The sequence below is a fragment of the Phaethon lepturus genome, unplaced genomic scaffold (genome assembly GCF_000687285.1).
Source record: "Phaethon lepturus isolate BGI_N335 unplaced genomic scaffold, ASM68728v1 scaffold12171, whole genome shotgun sequence".
NCBI lineage: Eukaryota > Metazoa > Chordata > Aves > Phaethontiformes > Phaethontidae > Phaethon > Phaethon lepturus.
Genome location: NW_010515582.1, coordinates 21,198 through 32,705, shown reverse-complemented (window position 1 = coordinate 32,705; position 11,508 = coordinate 21,198). Strand labels below are relative to the sequence as shown.

At 46.2% G+C, this 11,508-nt stretch overlaps 1 protein-coding gene across 3 annotated transcripts in view; it reads right to left on the bottom strand.

Annotated features, from left to right (window-relative positions):
• The window catches only part of FAM65B (family with sequence similarity 65, member B), a 36,131-nt gene that overhangs the window by 5,608 nt on the left and 19,015 nt on the right, over positions 1-11,508 (bottom strand). For 2 of the 3 annotated variants that reach the window (XM_010295816.1, XM_010295817.1), the window contains 7 exons: positions 10,645-11,334; positions 7,831-8,015; positions 5,828-5,996; positions 4,243-4,378; positions 3,157-3,318; positions 1,829-1,987; positions 598-800 (listed from right to left, as the gene is read on the bottom strand). In XM_010295816.1, coding sequence (XP_010294118.1) covers positions 598-800; positions 1,829-1,987; positions 3,157-3,318; positions 4,243-4,378; positions 5,828-5,996; positions 7,831-8,015; positions 10,645-11,334 — 1,704 coding nt within the window. Of the gene's footprint in view, positions 1-597; positions 801-1,828; positions 1,988-3,156; positions 3,319-4,242; positions 4,379-5,827; positions 5,997-7,400; positions 7,476-7,830; positions 8,016-10,644; positions 11,335-11,508 lie in introns of those variants that run through there. The other variant, XM_010295818.1, reaches the window with a different exon arrangement.

Sequence of the window (11,508 nt, the reverse complement as noted above, 5' to 3'; positions counted from 1 at the left end):
GGAGGAAAAGGTCTTGCCATGAAAGGGTAGAAGCCAACCCCTAACAACTTCTTATTCCTCTTCTCCCTTCTCTCTAATTTCTGTGTTTAATCTGGCCCTGCTTCTTGCCTTCAGTATCTGTGATGATAGACTCAAATCTTAGATCCCACAGCTGAGCTGTGTTCACCCAAGGCAGTCCATCCCCTCCAGAAATGGCGGGAGGTCCCAGAGATGCCAGCCTCCTTTGGGAAAAAAATAAAAATCTCAGACCTACGTCTTTGTGCGTTGATGATGCTGGGGATTGTTGCCTTGAAGCCTTGGACTGAAGCCAAGTCTGAGACAAGCCAGCAGAAATGCTGAAATGTGGAAGATAGCTGGAGAGCACAGCACTCAGTATTTGCGGAGTTTTGGTTAGTACCTGCTTAGTGTAATGACAGGTAGAAGCAGACTGGCATAAGGACAGAAACAGACCTGGATATTTGCAGAAAAATTAGACAAGAAATCCCTCTCAAACTTGGAGCAATTATTTTATACACATAGACATTTGAGACACACAGGCAGAAAAAATGTCATGATGATACAGGTCTCCTATGCGACAGGTGATTTTCTGTCACTTACCTTCTCCCTGAAGTGCCTGTTTTCTGCAGTAGCTGTCAAAAGTGATGCCACAGTCTCACTGACTTCATTTTTATTTTCATTGAGAAGTAAAGCCAAAGCTCTCAAAACTTCTTGCTGTGGTGGAAGGTTATTGGAGTTTATTTTGGCCACGTTTTGCTGCAGTTTTCCATCTTTCACTGACTGCAGCACCTGAACCACAGAGGCTAGAAGTGCAAGAGGAAGGTCCATGTTACTTATTTTATCCTCTTGATATTTCAGATTGCTCCTTTCCCTGCTAGCGATCCTCAATTTTTACTACATAGACAAAGGACATGAAAAATCCCCATCTGAGCAACTGCCATGGATCCCTATTGCAGTGTGTCTGCATGGGGAATTGTCTGGGCTTTAAGTTGGGCCGGTTTCTCAGATGTTCTTCCAAAGGAGGAGATGAGTAGATGGGCTAGATGGGACACTGCAGCACTTGCGTCTACCCAGAGCTAAGGGCCTACCTGTCAAATCTTCACTTTCTGCTGGAAGATGTAAATCCTCCCTATTACAAGTGAAACCCAATGTACTGACTTCCAGAGCATCTTTGTGAGAGCTTTTCCTAGGCAGACTGATGTCTGCCATCAAAGAGTCAGGGCTAATGTGTTTCAGAGATGGGCTGAAATGCCTTTTTCGTTCCAGGTTTTTGAGCAAAAGCTCCCCAGTATGCCCACATAAAAAGGAAAACTAGGCAAGGTTCCTCAAACTCCTTCTCAGAGAAGAAAGCGTGGCTTGCCAGGGATTGCAGTCTAGCATGCTCTGTGGAGCATCTGCTTCTCTCCTTAGCTCTCGATGACAGAGCTTGCCAAACACTGAGGTGCTGTGATCCCTTGGCTCCTGAGAAGAGCGCATCTCTTCAGAAAGTCTCTCCACAAAGGATGGTGAAAGACCAGAACATCATCCCAGCTGCGGCACAGAAAACATCCCAGATCTTGGGCCCAGCCCACCACCATCAGCCATTTCCTAAAAACTAACTCTTTCAACATACTTTTTGCCCATTCAAATATGGAAATAGAAATGACTGATTGTAGGGTGTATCGGCATCAGCTCTTTTGCCTTGATACATACAACTGTTCAAGTGTGTTCAGACTTAGTATCCAAGTCTTTGTCTCCTTTCCCCCCTTCTTTTGTAAAATCAGCCTCAGGGCTGAGCTCAGAAGGACACCAATGGACTCCCCCATTAGCCACCAGAATTTATATGCCCTACCTTCTTTTGCGAGCTGCAGCAAATAGCTTCCAAGGTCGTTAACGCTGTGGCTGGCAAAATAGTTGTAATACTGAAAGACGGTAATGATCTCGGAGGACATGCTGGAGTAGAGGACAGGCTCCGTCCGGTCCAGGATCTGAGACACCAGGATCCTGAAGACTGCAGGCAGTCACAGACAGAGGGACATGTTAGTGAGAGCAAAAGCTGCTGGCAAAATGACGCAGTCCACTTCAAAGCCAGAAAGAGCGAGCTATATTTGCAAAGCCAGATACTTCCCAACGTTTCTAACCTCAACTGTGGTTACATTAGAAGCTAGACAGACCTTCTCCCTGTCTAGCTCTCCTCAACAGAGGATATCTTCTTAAGGATGAACCTCTGCAGTTTATGGATGGTTACTGCAGCTTCCTATCTGATCCGTACAGCATCCTTTCTACCCAGACGATATCCTGAATCACTAAACACCCATCCACGTGCACTGCCAGTTACATCTCCAGGATGCCACTGACGTGGAGGGAGATGCGCACAGAGGTGGGATTTGGCTTTCCGTGTTTTTATGTTCCTGAGTGAGCTCGTGGCATGCAGAAAGCTAGTCTGAGGCACTGTCTGTGGGAGCTGTAGCATGGAGCAGGAAGGATAACGTTGCCCTGGGTAGGCATCTGCAGTGCTGGTGCCCACACCTGAGCAAATCACCCTATGTCCCCATTTTGTCCCAGGGAGAGCTAGTCAGTATAGCTGGAGTTTGAGATGTGGTTTATCCCATTCCAGATAGGAACCTATGTTCAGATAGACTCACTTGAATGTGTATGAATTTCATCCCAGTGCACTGTAAAGGGGCGCGGACATTATATAGACGCATAAAATTCAGTGTGAGGCTTCCTACTTCACAGAATTGCTTACAAACCTGTATTTGGGAATGGACTTACTTTCTGATTAGCTCATAAACCTTAAAACAGTATTTTTTTTTCTGCTGACCTTACCTTTTTCTCCTGTTCTGATCTGATTATTTTGGGCCAAAACTGCTTCAAGAATTATGCCATTAGTTTTCAAATGATATCTTGGAGCCGTTGTCAAACAGGCTTCAAAAGGGCTGGGAAACCCTTTCGTTCAAGGTCATGCTGGACGGGGCTCTGAGCAACCCGATCTAGTTGAAGATGTCCCTGCTCATTGCAGGAGGGTTGGACTAGATGACCTTTAAAGGTCCCTTCCAACCCAAACTATTTTATGATTCTATGATTTTATGAAACAAAACAATGAAGATTGAGTAAAGCCCAGTAAACAACTGTTCTCCATTTTGATGACGGACACCATTTTTTTGCAGCAGTTGGTACCTGTTTCTGCAAGTCCTGGACACTCCTCATTCACAGTAGTGGCAAAATTGACATCCAGCTGCTTCATCATCTTGTCTGCAGATGTGTGATACACTCCTGAAGGGCCAGTACACTTCATCCAGAAAGCCAGCAGTGACAGCTTCTTGTGGAACTCTGGAATTGCTGGAGGAGAAGACAAAATGAACGATGAAACAAAGCTGTGCTGGAAGTATTGACTTCCAGAAAAAATGGTAAGAGTGGAGGAAATCTCACCCTAGCCCACTGATGGACAGTTACTGTTTGGTGAGTTGCCCTGTGCCATTACCTTCACAGAGCGTGACCATGTGCTCACCCCAAGTTTGTAATGTGTTTTTTCTTGTTTCCCATGGTAGGATGTGAGAAAATTTGCTCTTGATCCAGTTCTGGGCACTAATGAATCATCCTTTTAAATACCATTAAATACTAGGGGAATACTGCAAATGGTCTGCACAAGACTGGTCCCTGTCCTAGCACTGCTCTGCAGCCTTAGGTAAACGTCATTCTATTTTGCCCCGATTTTCTGATAAACAAAGTAAATACACCATGTTGTATTTGCCTATCCTGACAGAGTGCTCATGAGGGTGAGTAACTACATGTTTGTCAAACTCTTTCAAGGTATTTAAATAGCAACAACAAGAAAAGTAACTAAATAATTCTCCATAGAGATGACTAAAAAGGATAAAATGTTCGCAGAGTTGTATTATAGCTCTGATAGTATAAGGCAGATCCTGCCTTTCCTCATGAAAGAGAAGTGGAAGAAGAATTCAGCTCTTCAGAGGTGGCAGCATCCCCACCCCACCACAGCAATGGCCTCTGTCCATTTTCTGCACATCAAGCAGGGTAGGAAGTCCTTTCTCTTCTCACCTGCTTATTTCTGGATACCAGCGCTGAAGATAGAATAAGACCCCTGACTTGGGGTGACTGCTACATCTGCTGGTAACGGTGAGTTGGCCCTTACTATGCTAGCATCTCCTGCAGCGATGGTCAGCTCTGCACAGCAATCATTTCAGGAGGCATGTGTGTCCAAACCAACCCTTTTCAGAGGAACCCCCCTAACTTATCTCCTACCATCAGTAAGGGAGGTGATGTTTCCCAAGTTCTCTGTGCTGATCTCTGCAATATTGTCCATCACAAGGATCTGCCTGGACAGCTTATCCAGAAGGTCTCTTGCCACGAATGGTGTTTTACTGGAGAAGACAATTTGCTGGTGAAGACAAATGGGAAGAGAGGAAAAGGAGTCATTGAACAAACAAACAAAAAAACCTCAGAAGAAAACAAAAAACTCCAAAAACACCTGGCACCTGAAGAAGTGCAATGGCAAATTCACTGCCTGGAACCATGGGATCTCCTTAACTTCAAAAGTTTTTTGTCTCTGGGATATTTTACGCTCCTGGTTGATATGCATTGTTGCTTGTATCTTTAACATCTACATACAGATCCAGACACTTGAATATCCAAGCAGCCATTTGCATAAGTAATTTCTGATTTACCCACTCTCCATCCATCATCATCATAAGCCTTAAAGCCAGAAAAGAATATTAGTCTAATTTTTGCATAACATAGGTCGTAGTCTTTCAGGATATACCTGCCTGGAGGCAGACCACAGGTTGCTCTTTCTCCACTCCTTTTTTTTAAGCTCTGATCAACTACTCATGTGCCTTTACTAATTTGGTGCTTTCTCCTTGCTCATACTCCCTTGCTGCCAACATCTGCATTTTCTTCAGCAGTCCATGTAAATATTGTTCATAACAGATCTGCTCCATGTGTGGACATAGTTCGAGATTGCCGCCACCAGCTGCATATTTACTGTGTACTTTTGTATTTAAACCAAAACCCTCCCTTTTTCTCATACTTGTGAGTCAGCAGCGTCCAGCTCAGCACTAAGGGTGCTAGAATCAGGCTTGCTCTGTATTGCATCAGTGGGCCTTTGGGAAAGTAAAGCTAATTATATCTAAGATGGAAGAGTCAAGTAATTGTAAAGAGGAAGTTGCAGTATGTTTTGCCCTTGCTTGCTGGAGGATTAAAATCACATTCGCTGTGCCTGGGCTCTGGAAATAAACCCTCTAAAAGGTTGTGCTAGTTAATTGTGGGCAGGACCAGACAATTCTGATGTCCCAGGAGGGCTGTCTTGTGCTGCCTTCACTGTGTGTGTTGCAATCTCTCCACCTCACATGCAGAAATTCATTTCTGCTCTTGAACATTGCAGCTGTGTCTGGGGCTCGGTTAAACAGTGGGGCCACGAGCTTCTGTTTTACCTCTGAAGACACGGGCTGCCTTAACCAAGGACCGATCTCACCGAGGACCTCCCGGCGAAGCTGGTGGACATTTGTAACCCAGAGCAGGGGCTGCCCCTGTCATCTGCTACGCTGCCCGTCAGTCCTGCTGGGCAGCACCTGCCAAGTGCCCTGTAGTTTGCACGTCAGGTCAGCTCCAAGACGGGCCGGGACGGAAACGACAGAGGCTTTTCTGGCGTCACCTTCACCCCGGCACGGCGGCTGCCCCAGGCCTGCGCTCCCACGAGCCAATGTCCCAGCCATTCCCTCCCACGAGCAGCGCTGACCTGGCCAGCCTGCTCGGACCCCACGTTATGGGCATGTCGGTGCCTACAGGGAAGATTTTAAAATATATGCCCTAAATGAGCTGGGCTCGGTACCTGAATGAGCTGCGTGCAATACTGCAAGTGCTTAACTATGGTTATATCGAGGCTGTCGTTCCCTGTGGTCAGGGGCAGGGGGCTGCCGGCCACGCTGGTGCCCACCCCCGTGTCCTCGGTGAGCGCCTCGCTCAGGTGGCCTCTGGCTTCTGGGTGCTCCGTCCTGTAACTGGGAAGGGATGAGGGAGGGAGGTGAGTGCAGGGCCGATGGCCGCCACGGCAGACACACAGACACACACACAGATGCTCACTCAGGGCGACGAGCAACGAGCACGGCAAACGAGCTGAAAGCAGCCAGCAACCTGGCGATGAACACACCATATCCCAAAGGAGCAGTGCTGCCCTGGCCGGGCGCGGAAGGGCTGTACCCACTGTTCCCCAGCCGGTTTGCCTTGAGAGAGGCGATGCCCACGCCAGCGAGCCTTTTTAACCCGCCGTTACTGTCACTTGGTGGTGACAGTTTTCTTCCATCCGCTGGTGAACCACCTCCCCACTCGCTCTGGGCTAAGCACCGTGACAATTTGTGCTATCCCAAGCACCGAGCTGCGAAGAACAGCTCTGCGCTTTCAGCGTCCTCCTGAATTAGTGCCGAATTTAGTGCTCATTGCAGAAGGAAAGGAAAACCACTGCTGGAGTAAGAGACATGATGTTTTCATATGCTGTTTTAGGCACAATGTGTCCAGCTTGCTTTGCCAATTGTTTCTGTAAGAGCATAAAGCTTGTCTCACTGTGTTTTAAATCATTATTTCCAACATTGTCTTGTACAAATGGTCCTCCCTGTGTTTAAGTGCAAAGCCTGAGGTCAGTCCCCAGACAGAAAGTGGATCTGGCTGCAAGCTCAGAAGTTTCAACACTTGCAATCTTTACACTGAGTCACACACTTGCACATCTAAAAATGGAAGCAGGAATCTACACTGTCTGGGGATGAGCCAGAGGGGAAAAAAGGAAATTTTAACTTCTACTTTGACTTAAAAGATTTTAGCTGATTTCTAAGTTATCTTATAAACTCACTTAATCTTAATTTTTGCTGCCTAAGTTAAATTTATGCTGAAGTGCCTCGTTAAAGCCAGATCCTTAAATCAATGCAGACTGAACTGTGCTCAGAGTGCCAGTTTAGCAAGCAACACATTTTTTTGAGTTTTAATTCCCACCAAGCCTTATTCTGGGAAGAAGCTATGCGGTGACATTATGGGAACTGAACGGTCATTGCCTGTTTGTACGCAAAACTGTTTTAAACAGGCCACGATAAGCTGTGGGAAGTATAGCTCCCCGGTTGGAAAGCAGGGGGTCCTGGGGAACCATGTTCTTTTCTCCCAGCTCTAGTGCCACTTATGTGCCTGCTGGGCATCGTGTTGGCTCTGAGGATGCAAACATGCTTTTAGGATCTAATGATTGAAACACAGCATCTTAAGGGCACACGGCAATGGCAGACCACGGCACAAACACCACAGGGGTTTTTTTGTGTGTGGTTTTTTTTTCCCCTCAGAAAGACCGAAAGTGATGAAAGAAGGGCAGGTAACACGCAGGGCCATGAACAGAGTACCAGTCATCACTCTTACATTCCAAAGGAAACCTACACCATGCTGCTTAAATCTGGCCCTGTGTTACTGTTACTGACAAGCTTAATCCACTGCAAAGACTCATTCGGCTAGAGAGAAAAGACAAAGGGAGGGGGGAAAAACCACAGAGGAATTAGTAATTATATCCAAGGAAAGCCAGGTCCAAACCTATGTCAAGGAAGAGGCTCTGCCAGTATTGATGTCAGCTTAATTTAACTTATCCTTCTTTGGAGGACAGACTGCGCGTATTTGGACAGGAAAAAAGTGATCCTGGAAGCTAAAGATTTTGTATGCAGCAGCCACGGGGAACCCTCTGACCCTATAAACTCATGAAGGATTAGTCAGTCTTCCTTGAATAATGTGTGCACCGGGATCCCCTGTTAGCGACGAAGAGCTAGGGTATCAGTTTGGCATAAGCACAGTTGGCAGTTACTACAAACTTACCTATTCTTCTCAATCTCAGTATCTGAAAACACTGAGTCTGCACCTCCTCCACCATTACAAACCTCCACACCACCACCATCCTCATCATCAAAGTCAGAGGTGTTCAGGAAATCAAAGCTTTCTAAAGCACTTTCAACTGTTAGACTTAAACTGGAGGACCTGCTTCGGCTTACTGCTGGCTTGCACTGCAAAGGCAGAACGAACCAATGAAAACCCCAGATATTAGCTACTACTGAAAGAAAAGAAAAAAAAAAGGATAAAGCTTAAAACTTTCAAATTCTTCATTTTATTTTTAAAACTTCATTTTATTGGGTGTTTCATTTCAAACCTTCATATTCATAGCATATACAATCAAAGCCTGAGAACTGGAAAAACCCTTCCCTTCCTCCTCCCCATCCTACCCCCTCTCTTCCCCAAAGGAAAATCCTCAAAGGCAAAATTCAGCATGTTTTATAGAAACGAGAAGGACATCTTGAATCCAAGTGACGCAGCTTTCAGCATCCTCCAAAAGGAGAGACGGCAATTAACACACTGTAAGTTGAAAGGGGAAGGCACGTTCTGTAATTGCTGTTCTAGCTACGGAAGCCAATTTATACATATTCAATGGCACTATCAGATTTATTCCAGATGTAACTCCAACAGACCTTAGGCAGGAATGGATTTGGTCCCGTTCCTGCAGATTTATTCAAGGGATGAGAGGACTTTCGTGGCCTTTGAAGCCGCATGGCTTATTAAGGAAAAGCCAGTCAGGCATCAGATTCCTAGCTGACAGAGAAAGGCAGTATTGTAACTGGGAAATTAACAGTGCTAGAGAGGGGGGAAGCCATCCTGTCTCACTGCTGTGAAGAAGCACGACTGGAGCCCTGCTGTTGCTGTAGGAAGTATTGAAGGCCCTCGTCCCATGTGGCGATTCATCCAGACATGCCCACAGAGTTATTTCCAGCGTCACTTTGCAGGATCAGATGTAACTTGAGGGATCATCTCTGTTGGTTTGTGCAATGACTTCAACACCTTTAGCCAGTATGTCATTAACTGACCAGAAACAGCCAGGAGCCACCGGTGCCGTTCCACAAGCCACATCTTCCAGTCCCAGGCAGGAGCCAGGACTTTGTCTCAGTTGGTAGAAAGAAATGCATCGGCCTCTGAGTTCAGACTCAGCACCAGCTCCTCTAGAGCTAAGGAGGTTTGGAGTTTTGTTTCCAATTCATTTGCACACAATATGCTATATGGTCGTATGTTAGCACTTGACACCTTACACTGACTGTAGAGTCATGAGCTGATCAAGCACACTTCCCAACGCCTCTGTGACACAGGCGGGTTCTGCATCTCGCCTCCTCTGCGGCCCCGATGGTTTTCGCTACCATTTCTTTCAGGGCTGGTAGTGCAGCTTCTTCAGGCGAAAGCAAACAGCAACACGTGGGCTTCTCATTTTCTCTGCCCATCTGATACTGCCAAAAGAGATTTCTTCAGCCACAGCTGGATTCCAGCTCAGCCTTTTTGCATGGGGAGCCCAGCACGGCTGCTGGCGACGCCGAGTGTTGGTCTGTGGGCCGATCGACAGGCAGCACGCAGACGTAAAGCAGATCTGGAAAAGGCGTGCTTCTCCTGCGCAGGAAACCTGTTCGCACACATCCGTCCTCTCTCTTCCCCCCGCATCCTGTGTCTGTCCCTTTGTAACTTCTGATAGAAGGAGTGTAAATAAAGAGTCTCCATTGCTCCTCTGCTGTTTGGATAGTTGACCTCTTTGTACAAGCTGCAGAGCAGCCATGAAGTTAAAAAATATTAGTAACAGTAGCTTTGCCTGCTTGACCCTCCTTGGGAAATAGTGCAAGTAACAGGGGCTGCAGGCTGTCAAAAAAGCACTTAATTTGGGACAGTACCGTGCAGCTGCAAACACCAATGGAAACAAAGATGTTAACAAACTTTCTTTGTAAAAAGATAATGCTGAAGGATAAATGCTTCTCTCCTTCCTCCTCAGCTGTGTTTTTAAATGATAAGGCTTAAATGACTAGCAGACCAACTTGCATATGAATATGAAGCATTTGAAATGATTACTTCCCATTTAATACTCTTTGCACAGTAATGTGTCATGAGTTCATGGGGGAGATACAAGTCACAGTGATTGGCAGTAAACATATTAAAAACACACACGCAAAACCCTGTTCTTCCTTCTAATTTTCAACATGCTATGTCCATCTTAGTATAATGACAGGATGTGTCTCCTTTTAAAAATGGATGGGGGAAAAAGGAAAAGGCTTGGAAAAAGCCTAGGCGATGTGGGGATGGCAACCTTCAGTGAGACCTGTGCTTCTAGATCCCTTTGGCAATTTAGAAAACTCAGCTTAAATGCCTACAAGGGCTAATCCTCAGCTGGTGTAGCTTTGCCCAGCTCTACAGAGTTCAGAGGAGGTATGCTCAAGTACACTTGCTGAAGATGTGACCCATAGATTTTAAAGGCAGAAGGTTGGCTATAGTCTAATCTCCAGCATGGCACAAGCAATGGGTTCACAAGTAGTTTCTTCAGAGGAGGGTACAATTGAATGACCTCTCTGCCATTGCACCTTTTCTCTTTCCCCCAGGTTTTGAGTAGATTAAAAGATCCATTGCTTGAGGATACAAGGCTACAGTTAGCACGTTGCAGACAGGTTTAAAAATGCAACAGTGTGAAAGGACGCTCCAAGCAGGAGCAAATCTAACTGCTACTGAGGAATTTTATTGATCTCCAAAAACTCTACTATGATGTTTGGAGGAAGGGGAGGAAATTCTACCCGCTCAGATTTTCTTTAGGGTAGTATTTTCCAAAAATGTACTCACTTTTAGGATGTCATCCAGATGCATCACTTCTTGGTCCAGGTCCTGAAACTCTTTATACTGCTCTTTATGTGGCTCAAGAGCTAAGAGAAGCCCTTGTAAGGCTTCTTCAATGCTTCCATCGAGATAAGACTTATATCCTTCTGACTCCCCACTAATCGATCCCTCACACGGCAACCTCTCTGGGGTCATGGGTGCCTCTGCTGACGTAAGTCTTTTTACCAGCTGCTTCGTGATGTTGCCCTCACAGGTATCCAGCTCCACAGGCTTGAGCTCTGAACCTTCATCTGTGTCCTGCAGGAGAGACACCGGGACGCTTGTTTCTATAAAGACATGATCGCTCCCAGCGTCAGAGGTTTTTTGGCAAACTTCAGGAGCTGCCCTTGGGGTGGCCTTTTTCTCCACCACTGCTCCCTCCCCCCGGGACGGCAGGTCCTTTGGCTCAGTGACAGAGTCTCTGCGGGAGTCATTGCTGCTACAGTCCAGGCTTGAGCCCTTGGAGGACTTGAGAGCTCGGTGCTGGGTCGGGGTCATGGTGATGTCAGGGCTGGAGCTGACATGAGCAGAAGAGGACTCTGCTGCATTGGCAGGGGGCACGCGGTCTTCGTAAGGCAGGTCGCCAAAAGTGAAAGAAAGAGGCCGCTTCTCGGTGGTTGCCATTCCATTTTCAAAGACGTCATCTGGCAAATTTGACTGAAAAGGTAATAGAGAAAGAGATAAAATGTTTTTCATGTAGCACTGGAAAGAGAAAAAAATACAGTATGTGTCTGGGAAGGAAAAATGCAAGGAAAAAGCATTAAAGAAGCATTCAAGTATTGAGAGATGGGGGAAATATTTCAAATCCAACTTCTGCTTTCATCTGGCATG